General features: G+C 46.2%; 1 protein-coding gene across 10 annotated transcripts in view; it reads left to right on the plus strand.

The window, feature by feature from the left end:
* The window catches only part of LOC144607166 (transducin-like enhancer protein 4), a 224317-nt gene that overhangs the window by 3856 nt on the left and 192892 nt on the right, over window positions 1-27569 (plus strand). For 6 of the 10 annotated variants that reach the window (XM_078423818.1, XM_078423820.1, XM_078423822.1 and 3 more), the window contains exons 2-3: window positions 56-153; window positions 21725-21800. In XM_078423818.1, coding sequence (XP_078279944.1) covers window positions 56-153; window positions 21725-21800 — 174 coding nt within the window. The remainder of the gene's footprint in view (window positions 1-55; window positions 154-21724; window positions 21801-27569) is intronic. The other 4 variants (XM_078423819.1, XM_078423824.1, XM_078423825.1 and 1 more) reach the window with 1 other exon arrangement.

Here is a 27569-nt window from a genome sequence, read left to right on the forward strand (position 1 = left end):
TGTGTGTTACTGTGTCATTGGATGGGTGAATTAAACGTCTCTCTTTCTCACACAGGCACCTCATCAGCCGGGACAGTCGTTTAAGTTCACGGTGGTGGAGACCTGCGATCGCATTAAGGAGGAATTTCAATTCCTGCAGGCGCAGTATCATAGGTAAAAGCAATCATGCACATCAGCTTTGCAAATCGGACAGAATTCCCCCGCAGTTGCTCAAAGCGGTTGGGTTGAACATGAGTTGCTCATTTTGTAGAGGAGGATCTTATTGCCCTTCAACAATGTGTGTTTATGAAAGTTTGCCAAATCAATATTCTCCTGAGTTCAGTGATCAGACTATCCCATGCAGGAATCAAACGAAAGATTTGGAAACATTATAACATGAAGTTGCGCATCAATGTTCCAAATAAACAGTCAATACCTACAGTGGAGCTGCGGTAGAGTTGCTGCCTTGCAGCGCCAGAGACCCGGGTTCGATCCTGGCTACGGGTGCTGTCTGTACGGAGTTTGTCCGTTCTCCCTGTGACCGCGTGTGACTTCTACTGAAGTCTGAAGAAGGGCCTCGACCCGAAACGTCACGCATTCCTTCTCCCCTGAGATGCTGCCTGACCCGCTGAGTTACTCCAGCATTTTGCGATGCCTTCTTGAATTGCTCCAGCACTCCATCTCTTTGTTTAGTTTAATTGCTTGGGTTTTGTTTGGAATGACAACATTTTATTAACTTGACACCAGCATAATCTAGCCTAGCATTCCAGAGCAGTGCTGACAATCTGTGGCTTTATCAACAGTAGAGTTGCCTTATCAAAAGTACTTTTGCAGATGAAAACTTGGGCTGATATCTGTGTGTGCAGGATTAAATGGATAACCATTTCCCTGTGTGTAGCTCTAATGGAAAATAATCCGTGACAGTCCTATTGTGAGTAGGCACAAGGGGATGGGTAGGGAAGGTGGCGGGAGGGGAGAGAGAGAGGCATGAAGACAGGGGGGAGAGAGAGAGGGGGCCAACGATTTGGCTGAGTCCTAAAGGCGAAAGCATTTCTGAAGCACAAGCAAAAGATGTTGGAAATATGCGGCAAGTAAGGCAGCCTTCATGGAAGGAAGTTTGTTTTGGGCTGAAAACCCTTTGCTGGTTTTGACAAGATGAAGCCTGACCTGCTGTGCAACTCCAACCTTCTGTGTTTTTTCTTTCTGGGCAGAACAGTGGCAGGTAGTTTAGTTTAGAGATAGTGTAGAAACAGGCACTTCGACCCACCGAGTCTGTGCCGAACAGCGACCCCTACTCACTGACGCTCTTCTACGCACTATTTACAATTATACCAAGCCAGTTAACCTACAAACCTGTATATTTTTGGAGTGTGGTGGGGAACTAGAGATCCCAGAGAAAATCCATGCAGTTTACAGGGAGAACGTTCAAATGCCATACAGACAACACCCATCTGTACTGAACTGAACCCTTAGTCAGGATTGTACCTGGATCTCTGGCGCTGCGAGGTAGTAACTCTACCGCTACGCCACTGTGCTGCCATCGTGGTAGCATTGATAAGATGGGCGGAAAGGCCCTTTTGGGAGTGTTTGTGGGGAGTAGGAAACCAAAGAGGATGTCAAAGACGTACAGTTTCGTAGGAAATTGCTGAGATTGGGTTGCGAGAGGTTTGCAGACGCTTCTGGTTTTATTCAATAGGTGCTGCCTCTAGTGTGTGGGATCTTGCTGTGCACAGATGACTGCCTTATTTGCCCAGGTTGAGATCGTAACTTTTCGCTGGAGTAATCAATTGACAGCAAAGTATTTTGGAACAACCATTTCTTTAATAAGGCTGTTGAAACGGAGCTGCTATTTTTAACACCAGCTTTCCCTTTTGAATGGATTGAGTTATTCAGAAGGTCCTGTGTCTGGGTGCTATTAGCAAATCTCCCTGGGCTATCATAGAGATTTCAATGACAGTGTAATGATAGACGATGGAGTGTTGACCTAACATTACATAGCACTTTTCTGGATTTTTGTGTTATCTAATTTGGAAGAAGGATTCTTAATAGCATTCCAGCAGGCTGACATGCTGCTCGTTCTCCTTCTACCACTGATAGGAGGAGCTGATTGAGGGTCTCTCAAACACAGTGCCTGGGAGGGGTATCGGCATCAAGGGAACTAGCCTGCATTAAAATGGAAGATGTGTAGGGAGGAACTGCAGCTGCTGGTTTAAGCCGAAGATGGGCACAAAAAGCTGGAGTAACTCAGCGGGACAGGCAGCATCTCCGGAGAGAAGGAATAGGTGACGTTTCAGTTCGAGACCCTTCTTCAGACTGGTTAGGGATAAGGGAAATGAGGGATATCCACGATGTGGAGATGTAGCGAGATAAAGAACACTGAATGAAAGATAAGCAAAAAAGTAATGATGATAAAGGAAACAGGCCATCGTAAGCTGTTAGTTGGGTGAAAACGAGACTTGGGTGGGGGAGGGATAGAGAGAGAGAGAGGGAATGCCGGGGCTGCCTGAGATTGGAGAAATCAATATTCATACCACTGGGCTGCAAGCTGCCCAAGCGAAATATGAGATGCTGTTCCTCCGATTTGCGTTTAGCCACACTCTGACAATGGAGGAGTCCGAGGTCAGAAAGGTCTGTGTGGGAATGGGAAGGAGTTTAGTAACCGGGAGATAAGGTAGGCTCAGGCGGACTGAGCAAAGGTGTTCCGCGAAACGAAGAAGCTGTCCAGTCAACACGTTGAACCCACGCAGACCCTTGAGCGACACTCCAATGAGTTGCAATCTCCTGTACTTTCCCCAGAGCTTTGCACATATTTATCTACGTAAAGCGATTTACCCAGCATCTTTTTGGAAAGTTGTAGGAAGGAACTGCAGATACTAGGATAAACTGAAGATAGACAGAAACTACTCGAGTAACTCAGCGTCTCTGGATAGAAGGAATGGGTGACGTTTCAGGTCGCGACCTTTCTTCAGACTGATTTGGAAAGTTGCAGCTAAAACTTTCAACGCATGGTAGCGTGGTGGTAGAGGTGCTGGAGACCCGGGTTCAATCTTGACTGTGGGTGCTGTCTGTATGGAGTTTGTATGTTCTCCCCATGACCTGCGTGCCTTTTCCAGGAGCTCCGGTTTCTTCCCACACTCCAAAGACATACAGTTTTGTAGACTAATTGGCTTGGTAAAATTGTAAATTGTCCGTAGCATGTTTGTGTAGGATAGTGTTTGTGTGCTGGGATCACTGGTCAGCACAGACTCGGTGGGCCGAAGGGCCTGTTTCTACTCTGTATCTCTAAACTAAATTAAACTGCATCCCCACCTTTTCCAAGCAGTGTATTCCAGATTGCCTCAGCTTGCTACACAAGTGTGCAGGAAGGAACTGCAAATGCTGGTTAACACTGAAAATCAACGCAAAATGCTGGAGTAACTCAATGGGTTAGGCAGCATCGCTGGAGAAAAGAAATAGGGGACGTTTTGGGTCTGGAGAATGGTCTCAACCCAAAACGTCCACTATTCCTTTTTACCAGCGATATTGTCTGACCCGCTGTGGTACTCCAGCCTTTTGTGTCTATCTTTGCTACACAACAACATGTCTCCTCTTCTCCCTGGTGGTTCAGTTGCAAACTTTGTGCCCTCTGATCCCCGCTCCTGCCAGCAGAAACCAGTTTCTCCCTATTCCGTCAAATCCCTTTGTAGGTTTGTGCGCCTCTATTAAATCTCTCTGTAACCTCCTTTGCTCTGAGAGGAACAAATGCAGTTTCTCTGGTCTCTCAGTAGACTTCACAATGATGCATTGATGTCGAATCACTAAAGATGCCCAATGACACTACTGTATAAAACGCTCTGAGCTCTGCTTTCATGGTTGATCCGACCCTCCTTGATTGGATTATTGTGTTGTAATTCCCTGACAAGTATCCATTATCTGCTCTTTATTTACAGCTATTTATGGGAGCCAGGAACTAATGCAGAGGAGCTTTAACCCCCTCAGTGCTGAATTGTTCTTTCTTCGTACACTTGGGTTTCTGATTAGTTTACCAGCAAGCTTGATAATGATCAGACACGGGGAACCGCAGATGCTGGTTTATTAAAAGAAAGGCAACGTGCTGGAGTAACTCAGTGGGTCAGTCATCACCTCTGGAAGAAATGGATAGGTGATGTTTTGGGTCGGGACCTTTCTCAGACTGAAACGTTGCCTATCCATGTTTTGTTGTGTATGTTGTTTCCCAAGTACTATGTTTGCATATCTGTAGTGCTGCTGCAAGTAAGAGTTTCATTGTTCCGTTTTGGGACGTATGACAATAAAACACCCTTGACTCCTCCGAAGATGCTGCCTGACCCATTGAGTCGCTCCAGCACTCGATCTCTTGTGTATTGGTTAAGATTCACATTGATTTGATTTTGTGCTGCTGTTGTTTAAGTCTTTGAGCTGGGGTTGCTAACGAGAATGCTGGTACACTGCTTTCATTATCATTAACGGCAATGGTTGCCATCACGTTGGCCTGGCACATCTGAAGGCATCTCAAAGCTTGAGATGACCGGGCTGGATGGTGGGGATGCTTGGTGATGGAGGTCACCTTTCATGAGGCAGCGCCTCGTGCGGCTGCTTTCAATGGGTGCGGAGGGCTGTTCCTGTAATGGGTTGGGCTGAGTCCACCACTCTGTGCGATCTCTTGCATTCCTGTTATGAGCATGTTGCCACCGGTAAGATCTGATTCTCTGGTGAATCCTGGTGAAGTTACCTTGGTGTTAAAGCCGGGTTGTGTCCGAGCCTTGGTGTGGCTTAGACGGGGTCTGAGGTGGCTCGAGAGCTGGCGTTAGATTGTCCTGCGGAGGACTATGTGCCCTTTGAAGGTGGCACGAATGTAAGCCTGCAGTGGTTGGAGACGCCAAGCTGGTCTCTTTGCTGCCAGTGTGGTCCATTGAATGCCAACTGTGGATTTCTGCCCCACCAGATGGGCTGGTTCTGCTTGGTTAGGTCCTGCTGATGGAATAGAGATCTTTAATAGATTTTAAATGATTTTCCCTGTAAACAGAAATGGATTACATAGTGGAGGATTGTTTCACTTCTGTAACGATTAAGGAATGCGAATACTTTATTGTCACATGTGACCAGGCAGTGAAATTCTTTGCTTTCATACCCAATGTACACAGAGTGTACAATGTACACAGAGTGGAGGGCAAGGCAATTGCTCTGTGGTTTATGCAGCGACATGGAACGTTAAGTACCAGTAGAAAAATGCGAGGACTCCCGATGTAATTAAAAACACAAGTTATCGCGTTCCCTCACCATCACTCGGGAGGAACAGCAACTCTTTCGTAAAAGTCAAAGTTTGCATATAGTGTATTGATTTACAGGTTCCCCATCGAAGGTATTTATTCACAAAATGTTGGAGTAACTCAGCGGGTCAGGCAGCATCTCAGGAGAGAAGGAATGGGTGACGTTTTGGGTCGAGACCCTTCTTCAGTCTGAAGAACTATCTAAAGTTGGAGAAGTCGATGTTCATACCATTGGGCTGCAAGCTCATTGATGTATGAACATCGACTTCTCCAACTTTAGATAGTTCCTCTGTCCCTCTCTTCCCCTCCCCCTTCCCAGATCTCCCACTGTCTTCCTGTCTCGATCTATATCCTTCCTTTGTCCCGCCCCCCTGACATCAGTCTGAAGAAGGGTCTCGCACGGACTTGGAGGGCCGAAAAGGCCTGTTTCCGGCTGTATATATATGATATGATATGATATGACCTGAAATGTCACCCATTCCTTCTCTCCTGAGATGCTGCCTGACCTGCTGAGTTACTCCAGCATTTTGTGAATAAATACCTTCGATTTGTACCAGCATCTGCAGTTATTTTCTTACACTACAGGTTCCCCAAACACTTATAAAGTGTTAGATGGACACAAAATGTTGGAGTAACTCAGCATCTCTGGAGAGAAGGAATGTGTGACGTTTTGGGTCTTCGGACTCGACCTGAAGCATCACCTTTTCCTTCTCTCCAGAGAAGCTGCCTGTCCCGCTGAGTTTCTCCAGCATTTAGTGTCTATCTTTGGTTTTAAACCATCTGCAGTTCCTTCCTACACCTGTAAAATGCTGCTGGGAATTAAAAGTGGAACTGTGTTAATTTGTGGGGCTGAGCGGCCGGTGCCCTGTGAAGGTGGTTGTGTGATGGCTGGCATGGAATTGCTTTGGGAGCTTTTAGTCTCTTAAATAAAGATAAAGGACTGTAGGCACGGTCCTTGTTTGCTACATCACCTGGTGCAGGACCTGTAACCTCAATTGGTGGCTAATTACCCCGAAGAAGGGTCTCAACCCGAAATGTGACCTATTCCTTTTCTCCAGAGATGCTGTCTGACCCGCTGAGTTACTCCAGTTTTTTTGTGTCTATCTTTTGTAAAATGAGATCCAAGTCTTGGTTTCTGACTTGGCATGGATTGGGCATTACATAGAACAGAACAGAAGTTAGACACAAAATGCTGGAGTAACTCTGGATCTGGCAGTCTGAAGAAAGGTCCTGACCCAAAACCTCCTGAGATGCTGCCTGACCTGTCTTATTCCAGCAGTTCATGTCTATCTTTGGTGTCAAATATCACCTGCAGTTCTTTGTGTCTATGTTGATCAGTAAAGCACAGGCCCTTTGACCCTCATTGTCAGTGCCGAACGTGATGTACAGGACAGATTTGTACCTGTCTTCACATAATCCAGACATTTCCATCTCCTACACTTCCATGTGCGTATCCTAAAGTCTCGTAAACACACCCATTCCGGGCACTTCTGTCAAACAAACTCGCCCCACCGGGTGTCAGATAACCTGAACACTTGTCCCCTTGACAAAGACTTTGTTCCCACATCTCACACCTTCCAAAATCACAATCAGCAATGCACAGTTCCTAGACTGTATCCTTTAATGTAGTCCTCTTTCAGCTTGCTGAGGCACCTACCAATGAATCTGTTTTGACTTGTTGACTTGGCAACAGTATGTTTTGGCACACTTCCACCTGAGTTTTCTGCTCATCCCTGCCATTCGTGATGTTTTTTCCCTCTACGCTGGTCTGAAAATCTCGTTGTCGCAGTCCCCAAAAATTTCCCCTCCATTTCTCGTGAGAGACCCTCCCTAAAGTCCCGACATTTGGGTTGGCATTTTCCCAGTTGTCCCACTTGTTATTGATCTGATTTCCAAGCCTGTGAAATGCCTTGGGGTGATTCAAGATGTTAAAGATCTTGCGTAAGTGCAAGCTACAGTTCAAATGTTTAATTATATATACATATATTTTAAAATGATCGCCTGTGGTGTTGCGCTTGGCTTGTTAAAGAATGTTCTTTCGTAACAATGGAGGCATCGTGGCTGTGAAGTATTGTCAGATATGCTGATTAATGATCTGTGATGAACTTATCAAACGATAATTGCATAATATTTAATGTGCAGTACCATAACAACGTCTCAACAGGTTTGTGCCAATGCTTATCGGCCACCTCCCATTTCATCATCTCCTTTCCCTGCCGTGTTCATGTGCAGCTTCACGCTAAATCCATAACAGGAGAAGACGCTGGAAACACTTAGTGGGTTCGGCTGCATTCACGGAAAGGAAAACCGAGTTTGACATTGACCCAGTAGTAGTAACTCGGTTGTCCTTTCCACAGACCCTGCCCGACCTGCCGAGTGTTGGCAGATTTTCTTTTATTATTTCAGATTTGTAGCATCTGTAGCTTTTTAAAAAACTTTCAACTGAGTAAATCTCTTGAATGCATTCAAGAGAGAGCTAGATAGAGCTCTTAAGGATAGCGGAGTCAGGGGGTATGGGGAGAAGGCAGGAACGGGGTGCTGATTGAGAATGATCAGCCATGATCACATTGAATGGCGGTGCTGGCTCGAAGGGCTGAATGGCCTCCTCCTGCGTCTATTGTCTATAAATCCATTCTTGTGTGGGCACAGGTGGTGCTATAGAAAGCACAAGACTTCCAAATTAATGGCAAGACCTTCCACAGCGTTGATGTGCAGAGGGACCTTGAGGTACAGGTCCCTAGCTCCCTGAAAGTGGCAGCACAAGTAGATGGGTGAAGAGGGCATAAGGAATAATAATAATAATACATTTTATTTATATAGCGCTTTTCATATACTCAAAGACGCTTTACAGAGATTTTGAGAACATAGGGAAATTAATAAATAGATAAATAAGTAAATAAATAAATGAACAGAGAAAGGAGACAGTAGGTGAGGTGACCTTCAGTGGTTGAAGGCAGTATGGTTAAGGTTGAATGGTTGTCTTCATTGGTCAGGTCATTGAGGATAACATTTATCACCTCGCCCACAGTCACCAATGGACCATTGTGGGCTCCACCTTTCCTTGATCGCTGTGTTACTTTTTCCACATCTTTCAATCATTTGTTCTACATCCCTCTACATCACTGTCCATATCTCTCATTTCCCTTCCCCTGACTCTGTGTCTAAGAAGGGTATCGACCTGAAATGTCACCCATCCTTTTTCTCCAGAGGTGCTGCCTGACCTGCCGAATTACTCCAGCTTTTTATGTCTATCTTCATGGAGTTCTGATACAGCTTCTTAGGACTTTGGTTTGGTTGTATTTGGTGTATTGCAAGGAGTTCTAATCGCCCCATTACGGGAAGGATCTGCCTGGGTTAGAGGGTATTAGTTCATAAGTGATAGGAGCAGGATTCTCCCCATAACCCCTGACACCTGTATTAATCAAGAATTTATCCATCTTTGCCTTAAAAATATCCATTGACTTGGCCTCCACATTGTTTAAAGGAGATGTGTGGGGAACGTTTCCTTGTACGGAGTAGTGGGTGCCTGGAATGTGCTGATGGGGGTTGTGGTGGTGAAGGCAGACACATAAAGGCATTTAAAAGGCTTTTAGACAGGCACAAGGGATATGGAGGGATATGGACCATGGCAGGCAGACAAGATTAGTTTAGCTTGGCATTGCATTTGGCACAGGTATTGTGGCACAAAGTGCCGAACATTTCTATGTTCGAATGGCTTTAATGGATTTGTAAAAATGTAAGATGGTCTAATAAGTGTCACTTTGCTCTCCGCTAAACGCAGACTGTGGCAATTAATTACAGTTTGTAAGTTTAATGATAAATGATAAATTCCCTTATGTATTTGTAAACTGTGGATGGTTCGATTTTAATCATGTACTGTCTTTCCGATGACTGGTTAGCACACAACCAAAAGCCGTTCACTGTACCTCTGTACACTTGACAGTAAACTAAACTCAAACTGAGGTTCCAACTCTTGTTCTTCAGGTCAGTGATTGGAAGTCCCTCTTATCTATTTCACCCTTCCCTCTGTTTCGACTTCTGCGGTTCTTCATTTAGCTGACATCCAACCGGACAGGAGAATGCGAAGCCATGTGTAGCACAGTTGAATTGCTGCCTTTCTCAGCACTGATTGATCTTCTGACGGTACTACGCCACCCACGACTGTTGTGCGTCACACACGGTTCACACACTTGCCAACCGCCTGCCACTTTTGCGGGCTGGTGGAGTCTGTGTACCGCGTGTACATGGAGTGTGAGTCTGTGTACCACGTGTATATGGAGTGTGTGAGTCTACCGCGTGTACATGGAGTGTGTGAGTCTGTGTACCACGTGTATATGGAGTGTGTGAGTCTGTACCGCGTGTACATGGAGTGTGTGAGTCTGTACCGCCCGTACATGGAGTGTGTGAGTCTGTGTACCGCGTGTACATGGAGTCTGAGTCTGTATACCACGTGTATATGGAGTGTGAGTCTGTACCACGTGTACATGGAGTGTGTGAGTCTGTGTACCACGTGTATATGGAGTGTGAGTCTGTACCACGTGTACATGGAGTGTGTGAGTCTGTATACCACGTGTATATGGAGTGTGTGAGTGTGTACCACGTGTATATGGAGTGTGTGAGTCTGTGTACCGCGTGTACATGGAGTGTGTGAGTCTGTACCACGTGTACATGGAGTGTGTGAGTCTGTGTACCACGTGTATATGGAGTGTGTGAGTCTGTACCGCGTGTACATGGAGTGTGTGAGTCTGTATACCATGTGTATATGGAGTGTGAGTCTGTACCGCCCGTACATGGAGTGTGTGCGGTTGCAGCCCCTGTTCCAATATCTAAAGGGGCTGCTCCTTGCCCTCTGGCTGCACTTCACACCCACCATCCTCATCTTTGGACACCCTGTGTGTAGGGGAGAGGGGGTAGGGCCGAAGATGTCCTGGTTGGGTTGCTCCTGGGCCTGGCCAAGCTGGCCATCCGCAACTCGCGGCGCCAGGCGTAGGAGGGCTTTGCCCGAGCCGGCTGCCTACCCCTTTTCCGGGGTTACGTCCGCGCCCGGGTGGTGTTGGAGAGGGGCTACGCGCTGTCCACGGGCACCCTGGGGGATTTCCGGGACCGCGGGGGATTGGATGCACCCTAGATAGGGATTGTAATATAGTTGTCTAATAGTTTCATTTGGTATATTTGTTTGTAGTGTATTCTGGTGGTGGATTCTGTTTTGTTTTATTGCATTGTAAATATTGTTTTTAAATAATTGAATACCTTTTTTTAAATTTAAGAAAACAAAATAACTGTTGTGCGTCACAGTGCAAGGGCAGGGCTGATGTCCAAAATGAACATCTTTAGGCCAACTTTTAAAAATTGTTGTTGGTCAATGTTCATGTACAGTATTCAATGAGCCCCCACACAACACAGAGATCGATAGATAGAGTGGATGTGGAAAGAATGTTTCCACTGGTGGGAGAGTCTCAGAATTAAAGGGCGCTCTTTTAGAAAGGCGAAGAGGAACTTCTGTAGTCAGAGGCAAAGATACTCGAGGAACAAGATAGACCACTCGACCCTAAAAACCATAGTATGTCATGACGCCATTTTAGTCGGCAGAAACTTGCAGACACATTTAAAGAAAAATAACAAATCTGTGAATTGATAGATGAGATATATTCAGCATTTTAATGGTATCATCACACATACTGTTCCCCCACAACACTGATTACACTGAGAGGCATAACGAACGGCGGGGTTTGCCTACTAAAATGGCAGACATTAGGCTGTACACTTCAGTATAGGCGATTTCAATGGAGTGGTCCATCTTGTTCCTCTAGTATCTTTGGTCAGAGAGTAGTTAATCTGTGGATTAACAATACAAACATTGCCACAGAGGTCTGTGGAGGTCAAGTCAGTGGATATTTTTAAAGCAGAGATAGACAAATTCTTGATTAGAATGAGTATCAAGTGTTATGGGGAGAAGGCAGGAGAATGGGATTAGGAGGCAGAGATCAGCCATGATTGAATGGCGGGGTTGACTCGATGGGCTGAATGGTCTAATTCTACTCTTGTGAACAGCAGCCTTCACAAGAAGAGGCAAAGAGCTGGAGTGATTCAGCCTGAACAAACGTACACTGTACAAAGTGCTGGAGTCAAGCATCTCGGGTGATCACATGAATAGGTGATGTTTCGTGTTGGGGACCCTTCAGGCTGCAGGAGTCACAGAGGGGGAGCAGTGAGCGAGGGTATCGCAGAACTCCTGCCAGAGAGAAGAGAACCCCTTCAAAGTGGGCATGCCTTGAGATTTTGCAGTGGAGCAGACAAAATGTTGAAAGGAGGACCAGTAGATGCTGGCTTTCACCAAAGGAGACAGTGCTGGAGTAACTCGGCATGTCAGGCAGCATCTCTATGGAACACGGATAGGTGACGTGTCGGGTCAGGAGCCTTCTTCAGACGTTTCTACCCTTAACAAGTCTGCTAATGTCAGCCAGTGCTGACTTCAACCGGCTTAGTTTTTAGTTTTGTTTAGAGATGGAGCATGGAACCACCAAGTCCACACCAGCTAGCGATCCCCACGCTAACATGAACCCTACACATACTAGGGACAGTTTTACATTTATACCAAGCCAATTAACCTATAAACATGCATGTCCTTAGAGCGTGGAGGAAACCGAAGATCTCCGAGAAAACCCACGCAGGTCACGGGGAGAACGTGCAAACTCCGTACTGACAGCACCCGTAGTCAGGATCGAACCTGGGTCTCTGGCGCTCCGCTGCCATGCCAACGTGCCGCCATCACGCCCTTTTACTTCCTAATGTAGTAATGGCATGGGCACATGTTGCTTTTAGATGTTAACTAGACCAAGTGGACCCGTTGTGTCACCAAACCTCTCCTGTATTGGTGCAGCACCCTCTCCTCCCCCTCCCCCTCCCTTTTAAACTTTAAAATGTGAATAACTTTAAAAATATAACACTGATTTCAAAGAAACGTCTTCCATTAGCACCAAAGGGACGATGGTGAGTAAGGTGGGCCTAAAATTGCCGCGCTATCGTGTACCGTTTTGGCTTCAGTTCAGGAACAAACGAACGAGAGTTTTAGTATATAGATGTCCCTGCTGAAAGGTGGGCGTGGATGGCCCTGAGCTGAGAGATGGGCAAGAATGGGCACTTTGAGTTTGTTGTTGAAAGGCGGGTGCAAGTACCATGGCCCCTGTAAGATGCAGGGGAGGTGTGGAGCCATTTGGAAGGAAGATTGAGTAAAATACACTTGCTAGCACCAACACAGTTTAATTTGGGAATCACTTCCCCCTCCACCTAAACTGGGACAGGGTGGATCTTTGTAAGCCTCCTGTGTTTGTGTACGGTGTGGAAAGATGGCAACAAAGAGGAACCATGAGTGCAGAGTGCAAAAGGACACCCATGTTTTGTGTTCAGTTAAAGCAGAGACTGTACCATGTTTTGCAAAGGCATGTGTTGATAATTACAACTGTTTAGTGTGTACAGTCACCGTCTTATTCAATCGATCGTAATGGAATATATCGTCTAAGCAAAGTTGGGAAATGTCGGGTAAAAATGGCACTGATTTTTGGCAGTCTATTGATTGAAAAGCCAAGTATAAATGTCTGGGCTAAAGATGCTGAACATTTGCCCCAGCAGATGTTCTCTGTTTTAATGTGGAGCAGCAGGAAGTGGCATATGCCCTGCGTTAACAGCTTTCCTCGTTGGGTAGCGTTGCCAGCAAATACAGCGACAGTCCAGGCTATTGAGGGAACATTAGCGAATGTCATTGAGGACAGCTACAGCTAGTTTTGAGGTAGCAGACTAGAATATGTTGGGGACTATGGAGGAGGTGGTGCAGAAGAAGCATTTTACTTTAGTTTGGAAATATAGCACAAAAACAGGCTCTTCGGCCCACTGAGCCCACGCTGACCAGCGATCACCACATACTAACGCTATCCTATGCACACTTAGACAATAGACAAAAGGTGCAGGGGGAGGCCATTCGGCCCTTCGAGCCAGCACCGCCATTCAATGTGATCATGGCTGATCATTCTCAATCAGTACCCCGTTCCTGCCTTCTCCCCATACCCCCTGACTCCGCTATCCTTAAGAGCTCTATCTAACTCTCTCTTGAATGCATTCAGAGAATTGGCCTCCACTGACTTCTGAGGCAGAGAATTCCACAGATTTACAACACTCTGAAAAAGTTTTTCCTCATCTCCGTTCTAAATGGCCTACCCCTTATTCTTAAACTATGGCCACTTGTTCTGGACTCCCCCAACATTGGGAACGTGTCCAACCCCTTAATAATCTTATATGTTTCGTATAAGATTTGGGACAATTTACAATTTTACCAGGCCAAGAGGCCTACAAACCTGTATGTCTTTGGAGTGTGGGATGCAACAGTAGCCTCCCCGAGAAAACCCATGCAAGTTACGGGGAGAACGCACAAATTCTGTACAGATAGCGCCCGTAGTCAGGATTGAACTGGGGTTTCTGGCGCTGAGAGGCAGCAACTCTACTGCTGTGCCACTCTGCTGCCTCTTGCGACATTTTGACTGGTTTGAAATCTGTACATTGGTTGATCAAGTGCCAAATCTCATGAAAACTAAAACTAGAGGGTTTGGGTTTTGAGAGGGAAAACATTTGAAAAGAGGGACCTGATGGTCAACTTTTTCATTTAGGATGCGTATATAACGAGCTACCTCAGGAAATGGTATCGTTGGGTAAATTACAATGTTTGAAAGGTACATGGATAGGAATGTTTTTGCAGGATATTGGTTAGTTAACTTGGTGAGTGTGGGGGATTTGTGCCAAAGGGCTTGTTTCCATGTTGTATAGCATGATGACCTGGATTGCGACAAGCATTTCAACGGCACCTGAACTCCTAGGAGGTGGGTTTTACTTTACGTTGAAACATGCTTGTTTTCCAAATTTTAAAATTTAATTTAGGTCACTTCTGTCAGTCGGATTGCGTCCATCTTTTCCTGTGCTTCCATCAATTCGTCTTTCTTCCAGTGGGTTCTTTGAAGTTGATGTGCTTGAACATGTACATTGATAGGAGAGGTTTAGAGGGATATTGGCCAATGTGGGCAAATAGGACTAGCTTAGAAGGGGCATCTTGTTCAGCGTGGATGAGTTAGGCCGAAGCTCCCATCTCCGTGCCTTCCTTACTCCCATTAATTAGGCCCACTTCGTTACTTCTGCTGCCTGTTCTGTTCACCGACTTGGCATACCACTGGAATCTGGCCTGTGTCCATCATTGTTCTACCTAGTTTAACAGCATCCCCAAGCTCTCGAAATTCTTGACCTAGTCCTTTTTCCCACAACTGCCTCTCCAGCTTCAAACGTGCTCCGTCCGAGTCCCTCTGCTAAATGATGGTGTTTGCAGAAGAAATGTCTCCGTGCTTGGTCACCTATACATGTGCTTTCCGTCACGCACAATGCCTTGTCCTTGTGATGAAAATATTGCAGTCAGGGGACCTTGCACAGATGTGACATGAACCCTTGAATTGAGCTTTTGAACGTCTTTGAGGAATCGAATGGTTTCCAGAATTGTTTTTTTTCTTCCAAACTTCATTTTTATTCAGGGGACACGGGGAGCTGCAGATGCTAGGAAGGTCAGGGTGTTACCCCGGCCAAAGTTTATTTAGTCGAGAGAAACGGCATGTGAACGGGCCCTTCAGCCCATCAAGTCCACACCGACCATCGATCACCCATTCTCAACAGTTCTGTCTTGCCACTTTTTGCATCTAATCCTGCGCATTCGAGTGGGGGTGGGGTTGTTAGAGAGGCCAGTTAACCTGCCTGCCTTTGGGAGGTGGGAGGAAACCGGAGGAAGCGCAAACGCTGACACAGCGAGAGCGTTGAAACTCCGCACAGACGGCGCCCAAGGTCAGGATTGAACCCAGGTCTCTGACGCTGTTTAGGAAGTGGCTCTGCCACTGCGCTACCCTCCCAATTGTTTCATCAATATTCCAAAAATAATGGGGTTTTTCTGGCGGCTTCAAATATTCATTGTCCTGTGCACATGCAGTGAGTTGCAGGGACAATCAGTCTACAGCAGCATCAGACTTTAAAAGAAAACGGTGGCGCAGCGGTAGAGTTGCTGCCTTACAACGAACGCAGCGCCGGAGACTCGGGTTCGATCCTGACTACGGGCGCCGTCTGTACGGAGTTTGTACGTTCTCCCCGTGACCTGCGTGGGTTTTCTCCGAGATCTTCGGTTTCCTCCCACACTCCAAAGACGTACAGGTTTGTAGGTTAATTGGCTGGGCAAATGTAAAAATGATCCCTAGTGGGTGTAGGATAGTGTTAATGTGCGGGGATCACTGGGCGGCGCTGACCCAGTGGGCCGAAGGACCTGTTTCTGTGCTGTATCTCTAAATCTAAAATCTAAAAACTCTAGGTTATAACCACATCATCCAAGGCAACAAAAGAGGGGGGGGGGGAAAGACATCAGTACAAAATGATAATGAGAAACCAAGTCCATGGCAGTGCAAGAGGTGCTCTGTGGTGATCTGTTTCTGAGGGAGGATTAAGATTGTGCAGGCCACTACAAGACATCCCCTGTCTAAGTTTTGCATTTGTATTGCACTATGGCCCCCGGAGGCACTCTTGTTTTGTCCCATTCATTGTGTACTCTGTAAGGAGTGGAATGACAAATAAATTAAACTATAACTATAACTCGCCTGATGTTTGGAGGTAGCTGGCTGTTCTTGAACCCGGTGGTGTGGGGCTTTGGGCATCTGCATGGTAGCAGCGCGGAGAGGGCATTTGCCAGATGGTGGGGATCCTTGAGGATGGACACCACTTTTCTCGAGGCAGCTCCTCGTGTAGATACTTTCAGTGGTGCAGAGGGCTGTCCCTGTAACGGGCCAGGCTGTCATAGAAACATAGAAACATAGGTGCAGGAGTAGGCCATTCGGCCCTTCGAGCCTGTACGCACCGCCATTCAATATGATCATGGCTGATCATCCAACTCAGTATCCTGTACCTGCCTTCTCTCTATACCCCCTGTCCACCCCTCTGTGTAATCTCTTGTGTTCCTGTGCATCGGAGTTGCCATACCAGGCCATGAGGCAACCTGTCAGGCAACCTTCTACAATGGATCCGTGATAGTTTTTCGACGTGATAAACTGCTTTGTACAATTTTCCTGTGTTACGTCTGTAATTAGATTTCTAAAAAAGTATTTGCTTGAGTGCAATTTTGAACATGAAGGGGAGCATGCAAAACAAAGTCTTTCTTTAACTATTTTAATTTTGGAGGCACCATTTACGTATAAATGTGTCCCTCACCCCCACCATCTCTTGAAGATTGCTTTAAGGCAAGAGGGACAAAGTTTAAGGGAGATGGGTGGGCCAGGTTTTTTTTTTTACAAAGAGTGTGGTGGGTGCTTGAAACATTCTTCTGGAGATGGTGGTTGAAGCAGATATATTAGGGGCGTTTAAACGACTTTTGGGTAGCGAATGGATGGCTGGGAATGGGGGAACATAGGTTGTGTGCAAGAGGATAAGTGATGGGCATGGCATCGTGTTCGGCACAGACATTGTGGGCTGAAGGGCCTGTTCTTGTGCTGTATTATGCTATGTTCTATAACACATGGAGAATATTATCTGTGGTTAATCAGCAGATGTTTCTTTCCCCCCCCCCCAAATGAATTGAGTTAACTCCAGGAGACTGTTTTTCTCTTTGGGGGGGGGGGGGGATATAGAGAGTGACAGAAGTAACTGGGTTAATAAGGATGAAGAACAAGTAAAGCTAAGCCTGTATGAAGGTGAGACATTTCCCAACAACTTGGGACCGAAAGAAAGAAGGGAACAGGATTTTAGTACGTAATTCTTTTGTAACCTCGGGAGATTCAGATGCTCTGTGCAGCCAATAAAGTGCTTTTGAAGTGTGTTCACTGTTGTAATTCAGGAAATGCAGCAGCCAAATAGAGTAAATGATCAAGTTAGAATGTCAAAAGGAAAGAAGAGCTTTTGGATGAATTATTTAGAAGTTGAATTGATGAAGGGGGGGAAGTCAGAAGATCAGTGATACTAATAAAACTTGGCAAACAAGGAAGGTTAGGGTAAAGACAAAGACTTGTTTGGACCTTCTGCAGTTACATAGCCTTGGTAGCTCGCTTTCATGCAGCTGAGCCTGTACCGGCCGGGGCATCTGGTTTTATTCATACTAAACTTTAAAGGATTTGTATAGAATCACAAAACACTTGGCTAAGTGAGGTGAGCCACATAGCTGGCTGACTGTAAATTGTAGATCATTATGTAACTCGGGCACAGTTTTGTTTGTTTACTCTTGTGGATCATTACTAGTTCCAGGTTTGGTTTCAGCACCTCCGATGGATGGTCCTCCCAGTTGTGGAAATTGGAGTATTTTTAATTATCTCTGTCTGTATTTTTACCCTTCCCTCTCCATCCTGACCTCTCTTCCATTTCCAGAATGACTCCCTTTGTAGCAATGACCATTCCTGATCCCTCCCGTGGTCTGACGAAAGGTCCTGACCTAAACCGCCGTCTGTCCATCCCCTCCACAGATGCTGCCCGGCCTGCTGGGTTTCTCCAGTCTTTTGCTCAAGATTCCAGCATCTGTGGTCCCTTCCCTCACTGGAACAATAGTAAATGGAGCAGGGTGTTTCTGCCTCTGAAAGCCTCATCTTATAGAGGTGTATAAAGTCATGAGATAGATTGGGTAGATGCACAGTCTCTCTTGCCCAGAGTAGGGGAATCGAAGACCAGAGGACATAGGTTCAAGGTGAAGGAGAAAAGATTTAATAGGAATCTGAGGGGTAACCTTTTCACACAAAGGGTGGTGAATGGGACAAGCTGCCGGAGGAGGTAGTTGAGGCTGGGACTATCCCAACATTTAAGAAACGGACAGGTCCAAGGGTAGGACAGGTTTGGAGAGATATGGACCAAACGCGGGCAGGTGGGAGCAGTGTAGCTTGGACATTGTTGGCCGGTGTGGGTAAGTTGGGCCAAAGGGCCTGTTTTGATACTATCACTCTATGACTTCCACGACATCCACTTCACCCTTTATCCCTTGGACACATCAGGCCTGGTCAGAGAGCCATAGCGCATGTAAACAAGCCTTTTGGCCCAACTTGCCAATGCCGAACAAGATGCCTCATCTACACTAATCCCACCAGCCACCGTTTGGCGTGTATCAATAGATAATAGGTGCAGGAGGAGGCCATTTGGCCCTTTGAGCCAGCACCACCATTCAATGTGATCATGGCTGATCATTCTCAATCAGTACCCCGTTCCTGCCTTCTCCCCATACCCCCTGACTCCGCTATCCTTAAGAGCTCTATCTAGCTCTCTCTTGAATGCATTCAGAGAATTGGCCTCCACTGCCTTCTGAGGCAGAGAATTCCACAGATTTACAACTCTCTGACTGAAAAGGTTTTTCCTCATCTCTGTTCTAAATGGCCTACCCCTTATTCTTAAACTGTGGCCCCTGGTTCTGGACTCCCCCAGCATTGGGAACATGTTTCCTGCCTCTAACGTGTCCAACCCCTCTCATCCTTCTAAATTCCAGTGTATACAAGCCTGGTCGCTCCAGTCTTTCAACATATCCCTCTGTCCTAACCTTATACCTGCCCAAATGTCTTTTAAATGTTGTTATAGTACTTTCCTCAACTATCTCCTCTGGCAGCTTGTTCCATTTACCTTCTGTGTGGTAAATGTTACCCCTCTGGTTCCTGTTAAATCTTTTTCTCCCTCTCACCTTAGACCCACGTCTGCTGGTTCATAATTCCCCTGCACTGGGTATAAAGACTCTGCATTTGCCCTATCTAATCCCCTCCTCCCACATCAAAATGACGTGGGTTTATAGGATAATTGGCCCCTGTAAATTGGCACTAATGTATGGGGAATGGATATGAAAGTGGGGTAGCGTGGAACTAGCGTGCTCGTGTGACGGGTGGTTGGCGTGCAGTCGTTGTGTTGAATGGCCTGTTTCTATGCTGCCTGCCTTAAAGTCTCGGGAGTAGGTCTTGGATCCACACCACCTTCAAGTGTCATGGCAAGACATGACACTTGACTGGGATTAAATGAAAGGAAGTGAGCCAGTAGTCTTGGGATAGAATGCCAATCCTTCTCGGCATACTTGAACAAAGTGTATTGAAAGGTGCTAAACCTGTACAGGCCCTTCCTTGGGGCTAGCTCTTTCAAGAGGGCTGTGCTGTACATGGGTGACCTCTCGGGTGGCATTGCAATGGCCTGGCTTAAGGTGGTGGGTGAGAGGAAGGCATGGATGACTTTCAGTCTGAAGAAGGGTTCTGACCCAAAACATTACCCCCTCTCCTTTTCTCCGGAGATGCTGCCTGCCCTGCTGAGTTACTCCAGCATTTTGTGTCCATCTGCAGTGGCTTTGCATCTGCTTGACCGAATTGAGCCTCGGGTTTGATACAGAATCCCCTCTTGGCATCCCTGATAGCTTTGAGAGATCCAAATCAGTAAGGATTCTGGCCAGTGATCTATAAATTCCAGATGTCCCTTTAAACCTGTGCATGATCAATGGCTGTGTTTGTAACGTGAAGAGATTGGGAAAGAAGAGGTATTGATTATTATCTAGTTTATTATTGTTAGGTGAACCAAGATTGAGTGAAAAGTTTCCTTTGCCTGCTATCCAGTCAAACATGGACACAAGGCTGGAGTAACTCGGCGGGTCAGACAGCATCTCTGGAGAAAAGGAATAGGTGACGTTTCGAGTCGAGACCCTTCCTCGGACTGGGGGAGGAAGGGTCTTGACCCAAAACGTCACCTATTCCTTTTCTCCAGCGATGCTGTCAGACCTGCTGAGTTACTCCAGCCTTTTGTGTCTATCTTGAGTTTAAACCAGCATCTACAGTTCCTTCCTACACATTTTCTCTGCTATCCAGTCAAATGGTCCAATACTCGAGTACAATCAAGCCAGACATGGGTACAGCAAGTAATGTAAAGAGAAAAATACCAGAGTGCAGAATGTAGTGTTTGTTACAGTGTAGTAGCATCGCAGGTACAGAGGGAATGTGTTCTCACTTGAGCTGAACGTTTGGTAAATGTGAACCTAGATGTTACTGAGTTGTATCGTGAAGTAAAAAAGAATGGATTATTGTGACTGGCCTCTAATTCGGTTCTTGTGAAGTGCTGGGTGTGGGGAAGAGTGGGCAGGTGCGTCTCACAAAGGTTGCAGCATTATCGGGGGGGGGGGGGGGGGTCACAGGAACGACTAGCTCTAGTAAAGTATTACTCAGTCTAACCATGGGCCATCAAGTCCTGGCAACAACCTCTGATCGCTACACTCTTTCCAGCTTAATGGTTTGGCTAGATGACCAAAGCTGAATGCAAGAACTGTTGGGCAGTGTGTTTGATGTTTGACTGATCTTGATAAATATTGCTTGCTGTCTAATGCGCTGTTTTAGTCATGGCCGTCATATTCTGCCACGGCAGGAAAAATAACTTTATTAAACAATGAATTGGGGTTCTCTTGTCATCATATCGCACTGGAGATTTGGCAGTGTTGTTCTTGTGGCAGTTACTCAAGAATGACTGCTTCCATTCCGTGTGCCCTTGTGCGTTCCGAAGTGGCTGAATGTCTCCTTATCCCACTGATTTTGGCAAGTGATCACCAGTAGAGGTGTGGCTGGGTAGTCGGTGAGAAGATCTGTCGCCTGTTTGACCGTGAATTTAGTGCCAGCTTTATAAGATTGAGAGGCTAACGTCCAACTTTTCAACGTGGTGTTGCCCAATTATTTCTCACTAATGTGCGTCCTAAATTAAATGATCAATTTCTCGTTTCCTTTCAAAAATGAATGACTAGCTTTCTCCGTAGCACAGCCCAAAGCCTTTGCAGCTAAGGAAATATTTTTGAAGCGTAGTCATTGTTTTATAGAAATCCAAGTCGCCAATTTCTACACAAGTTCCACCAAGCAATTAGAACTAATCATTTGTTTATAATGGAGATGCAAGGAACAGTAGATGCTGGTTTATGGGGGAAAAAAAGAAACAAAGTGCTGGTGTAACTCAGCAGGTCAGGCAGCATCTCTGAGGAACATGGATAGATGATGGTGGACACTTCAGTCTGAAGAAGGGTCTCTACCCGAAACGTCACCCATTCCTTCTCTCCAGAGACACTGCCTGCCCCGCTGAGTTACTCCAGCATTTTGTGCCTACCTTGGATCTAAACCAGCATCTGCAGTTCTTTCCTACCCATGGATAGCTGATGTTTTGGGTTAGGATCCACTTTCAGCTCGAAGTGACTCATTTACTCCAGCACTTGGTGTCTTCATTTGTTTATAATGTTGGAGGAGAGAGAACTACTGGCCGCAGTGTATTGGTGTCCTGATTTCGGCTGGCAATGCCAATGAGAAGTCGGCTACCGGGAGCTGTTACCGTCTCTACCCTTATTCGCTGCTTGCCGTTGAACGACCCTGTTCCGCAGGGTTTTTTGAAGGCCTGTGTACTTCTCCCTTAACTTTGTGTAAAGATACTAAAGCTGCTTTCCTTTCAAATTGCAGCCTCAAGCTGGAATGCGAGAAGCTGGCCAGCGAAAAGACTGAAATGCAACGGCATTACGTCATGGTATGTACTCAAGTATGTATGCCAATAACATCCATTATGGGTTCCAAAGTACAGTGGGAGTGGGGTGGGGAGGGAATCTGTTCAATGTAACTGTCTATTCATCTTGCTTTTCTTTTCAGGCTCCCCCCCCCCCCCCCCCAAACCCCCCTCCCCCCCATTGCCGCCTGTTCCCTTGTTTGCCCCCAGAGACTGTATTTGGCTTGGGTCATCTGGGGTTTAAGTGCGGCCACCCCCCCCATTCACTACGTTTAATCGGGTATCACAAAATGCTGGAGTAACTCAGCGGGTCAGGCAGCATCTCGGGAGAGGAATGGGTGACGTTTCGGGTTGAGACCCTTGAAGGGTCACGACTCGAAACGTCACCCGTTCCTTCTCTCCTGAGATGCTGCCTGACCCGCTGAGTTACTCCAGCATTTTACGGTGCCTTCGATTTGTACCAGCACCTGCAGTTATTTTCCTACACATTCACTCGGGGGTGGGTGTTAAATCGCCAGACGGCTGCAGGTAATACTATGCATCGCCACGCACTGGAGGAAGCCCTGTTGGTTCATGCAAGTCTGATGCCAACCACAACTGTAACAAAATCTTTTTTCCCCCTTTTAAAATGTTTATTGAGTTAAATTTGGTTGATTAAACAATTACGTAGTTCACTTTACTAGATAAATATACGGACCTGTCAGTATATTTCATCCATGGCACCCTGAGCTCAAAGGCAGGAAGCAGCTTGGCTTGTCACCGTGGTTAGAATGTGAAACCATGGCGTGGCCAAGGAGGGATTAATGTTGATAGGTTGTAGCCAGATGGGTGGAATCTGCATGGGAAGAACAGAAAGGAAGGAATTTTCCCGTGTTGTTTTTTGGAGGATGGGTGTCGTGGGCATTGAATGCCAGTCTTGCTCATCTGATTTTTCCCTTGAAGGTGTTGCTGATCTGATTGGAGTGATTGCGAATCTCCTGGCCAAGGTACTCTCACGGTATTGTTGGCTGGAGTTGGTGGCGCAGCAGTAGAGATGCTGCCTCACAGCGCCAGACTCCTGGGTTCGCTCCTAACTGTAGGCGTCTGTGCATTCTTCCTGTGACTGCGTGGGTTTTCTCTGGGCGCTCTGGTTTCCTCCTGCACTCCACAGACATGCAGGATTGTAGGTTGGCTTCTGTAAAACTAAATTGCTCCTAGTGTGTAGGACGATGCTAGTATACGCGGTGGTCCAATGTTAGTATATCCGAAGGGCCTGTTTCCAAGCTGTATACCTAAAAGTCCCAGTGAAGAGACTAATGGCTCTAAGTCTGGGTGCTCTGCAATCTTCAATTTAGTTTAGAGATGCAGTGTGGAAACTGTCCCTTTGGCCCAGTGAGTCCGCACCATTTAACGATCATCCGTGTGCTAATTCTACGTTATCCCAGTTTCACATCCTACACACTAGGAACAATTTACTGAAGCCTATGAACCTACAAACCTGCGCGTCTTTGGAATGTGGGAGGAATGCATTCAACAAGGTTCCGCACGGCAGGCTGCTCTGGAAGGTTAGGGTGCAATGGATCTAAGAAGAGATAGCTGGATGCTGAATTTTGTCAAGAAAGAAAAGTCTAATGTAGTTTGTTGTCACATGCACCGAGGTGCAGCGAGAAGCCTGTTGCTTGCTAACCAGTCAGCGGAAAGACTGCACGTGATTGCAGTTGAGCTAGCCAGTGTACAGATACATGATAAAGGGAATAACGTTTATTGCAAGATAAAGTCTGAGTAAAGATGGTCCAAGGGTCTCCAGGGAGGTAGATAGTAGCTCTGGACTGCTCCCCAGTTGTTGATAGGATGATTCAGTTGGCTGATAACAGCTGGGAGGAAACTGCCCCTGAATCTGTAGGTGTGCATTTGCACACTTCTGTACCTCTTTTCTGATGGAAGAGGGAGTGGCCGGGATGAGACTCGTCCTTGATTTTGCTGGTGGCCCTGCTGAGACAGCGTGAAGTGTAAATGTAGTCGATGGAAGGTATGCATGGTTTGGAATGGTTTTGCATCTGTCTTGGAGCGGATGAAAATGTCGTCTTGGTGCAGTTCTGTCTGAAATGGAGCTTTAGTTCGCATTATCTAATCTTTTCCTGTTTGTGCTCCAAACTATGTCAGTGGGTGCCAGATGAACCACTTCAAAAAGAAGCAGCCAAAAATAACCCTTCATTCTGTGAAGTATCCTTTTTAGTGTTTTGAGTCCAGCGCCAGGCAATATGACACTAGACACAGTGTTATCCTCGCGGAATGAATGGGACTCTTGTTTGGAGCGACTTCAGCTTGAAGTGATACAGGGTGAGATGGACAATCAGTCACCAGACAGAAACATTCTGTTCTGGTGGGCAGCAAGGATTTGGGAGATTTGGCTTTCAGCAGGAATTTGCTCTTTTGTTCTTAACTGGGTTCATATTCAGTGAAGCTGCAAGGCAGCATGTTGGGGAGCAGCAGGGAGCTGGATGTGTGTGTGTGTGTGCGTGTTGCATGCAAGTGTTCTTATGGAGCGGCATTTTAAGTTTCAGTTTAACTTTAAGTTAAACTTTCACCAAGTTTGAGCTTCAGGGGGAGCCCAGAGACCAAGCTCATGGAGCTGTTGACTCCCAGTGCCGGAGACCCGGGTTCAATCCTGACCTCGGGGGCTGTCTGTGTGGAGTTTGCATATTCTCCCTGTGATCGCATGGGTTTTCTCCGGGTGTTCTGGTTTTCTCAACATCCCAAAGGCGGGCAGCAAATGGTTGGGACTGAAGTGCGGTGTTGTTGTCTTGTGTTGGTGGTTGAGAGTCAGTGGGGAAATGTAGGAAGAGGTGGGTGTTGACTTTATTCAACGTAGAGTGATAGAGCTGTACAGTACAGAAATGTGCCCTTCATCCACACACAATGCTGGAGTAACTCAGCGGGACAGGCGGCATCTCTGGAGAGGAATGGACCCGAAACATCACTTATTCCTTCCCTTCAGAGATGCTGCTTGTCTTGCTGAGTTACTCCAGGATTTTGTATCTTTCTTCGGTTTAAACGAGCATCTGCAGTTCCTTCCTACACGTTGGTCCCACCTTGTCCAAGCTGGCCAAGTTGGCATAGTGGGCTAGTCCCATTTGCTTGCATTTGGCTCATAGCCCTCCTTCCGATCCATATCTGTCTAAGTGTGATCTTGGCATTCCCTACCCGATTAAAAAATTCCATGAGGTGGTCTCTTGGGGACTTGAAATGGAAACCTGTTTGGGCATGTACCAAACAGGATCTCCATACAGGCCGACAACCTGCCCTTTTTTGACCTTCCAGCTCGGGTTAAAAGTGACTTGGCAGAGAAACCCTGGCTGATATATTTTTGTTTGAAGGTGATTTCCCCCCCCCATCCTACCCCACCTTGCAGAGGGATGGGAGGATTGTTTTGCTAGAAAATCGCCGACATCGTTATTTTCTGTGATGTGAAGCCTTGCCATCTATGTATATGTCAGGAAATGATCATTGAACAGAGATTTATATTGAAGAAGGCTCCCAATCTGAAACATCACCTGTCCATGTTCTCCAGAAAGTCTGCCTGAACCGCTGAGTTACTCCAGCACATTTTGTAAAGACATCATCTGGCGTTCCTTGTGTCTCCAAATCTCATGAGTGAATTTGTATTCCAGGATGTTCATTAATGTTAGATTGCAGTGAGGGTGGATTTTCATTTCCCAAACTGCCGTAAACCAGGCTCGCCTGTACTGTGACCCAGCACTGATGTAAATTTGCCTCTTCCCAATCTCATTGCCACAGTAAGCTACCTCTATTGTCTCCTTATGTCGGAAGGAACTGTAGACGCTGGTTTACACTGAAGATGGACACAAAATGCTGGGATAACTCAGCGGGACAGGCAGCATCTCTGGAGAGAAGGAAGAGGTGACGTTTCCAGTCGGGACCCGAAAATGTCACCTGTTCCTTTTCTCCAGAGATGCTGCCTGTCCCGCTGAGTTACTCCAGCATTCTGCGTCTGTCTTTGATTGACTTCTTGCTCTGAACGTTTTTGGGAAGGTTTGACTTTGCAACTCTTGGATTCGACTCGATGTATCGGGATAAATGTCCCGGGTTAAAAGAAAATCGTCCACAATTTTATCAGAAAGTGATTCAGACAGGAGGGGTATATAATGTCCTGCTTTTCCCTGTATCGTGCCCGTGTCTGTAATGGGCCAGGATAGAGCACATAATTTGGGCGCCCACATTTGGTGGTAATGAATTCCAGGTCACAGTTTGGTCCCTTGTCTGAACCTTTGGGGTGCAGACTAAAGAGCAAGGGCTCGAGCATTAACAACAGCTCTGGATTGAGCCATCAAGCTGTCAGGTCCGTGTCATTGATTTTCTTCCCACGAGACCTCTAATCATTCTCCTGTTGATTTGCCGTACTCTTTATAGTCCTGTTTCCTAAGCAACTATCGATATTCCCTTTTAAAACGAATCCATTAAATACCGAATTCTAGCCGTCCTCTGTGTGCAGAATTCTTTATAACCTCTCCTTTAGTTCTCTGGTGAATGAACAGGCACAGACTGAGCATTAGCATCCTGCTGACCAGCGGAAACGATCCATTATATTTCTCTCCAGCCTCTGATGCTTTCTACACTTGTTGTCCTCTCTGTCTCTCTGGGACAAATGTCCTTGCTTCTCGAGCCTCCATTTATACCTGGAATAAGTTTAAAGGGGTGGCTCAGTAGTGAAGTCACTGCCTTGGTGCCTGAGACCAGGATTACTACGGGGGCTGTCTGTGCAGAGTTTACACGTCCTCCCTGTGACTGCGTGGGTTCTCTCCGGGTGTTCTGGGTTTCCTCCCGCATTCCACGACATGCAGGTTTTTAATGTTAATTGGCCTTTGTAATCTGTCCCTCGTATGTGGGATAGAACGCGTGTATAGGTGATGACTGGTCAGCATGGACTCTGAGATCGGAAGAGCTTGTTTCCATGCTGTGTCTCAAAACTAAACTAAATTATAGAGACGCAAGACACTGCAGATGCTGGGTCCTTCAGCAAAGAACAAATTGTTGGATGAATTCGGGTTAGGCAGCATCTGTGGAGGGAATGGCCAGATGGCTTTCCGGTTGGAGACTTTCCAGATTACCCTGCCACTTTTCCATGGACTTTAATATCTCTCTCGCAAAAATGTTTTGTGCCGTTTTCTAAAATGGAGACGAGGAACTGCAGACGCTGGAATCCTGTGCAAAGTGCTGGAGTAACTCAGCTAGTCAAGCAGCCTCTGTGGAGGGGATGGACAGTCTGAAGAAGGTTCCCCACCAAAATGTCGCCTGTCCATTCCTTCCGCATATTCTGCTAGGTTTGCTTTTGCTTGTTTACAGTTAAGATTGTAGAATTTGATTAATCTTGACCATCAGTTCAATCTTTAATACATTGCCAAACCACACTTCATTGTTCTTCCTCTCTTATCCTTCAAAATCTTGCCACAGTTCATTTCCCCATTCTTCCAACGTATTTTGCTTTGCATTTTATGCCTACCTTCTTCCCGTTTCAATTTTAGCAGTCATTTTTGTTGGCTCGACCAGAGCACATCTTAATTCTTTTATCTTTCTGGTATCAGAAACGGGTTACAATATTGTTCACTCGCTTCTTTGTCCAGCTATTTTATTGTTGCTATTTTATTTAAAGAGCAAAATCCAATACATAACATGGCGCACGCTATCTATATTACGTCTCAAAAGCTGTGCTGTAATCTGGGGCCGTGCATTGAAGAGTACAAATATGATTTTAAAATTCAGTTTTAAGGTCATAAGTGATAGCAGAATTAGGCCATTCAGCCCAAC

This window comes from Rhinoraja longicauda, chromosome 28 (assembly GCF_053455715.1).
Source record: "Rhinoraja longicauda isolate Sanriku21f chromosome 28, sRhiLon1.1, whole genome shotgun sequence".
Lineage (NCBI taxonomy): Eukaryota > Metazoa > Chordata > Chondrichthyes > Rajiformes > Arhynchobatidae > Rhinoraja > Rhinoraja longicauda.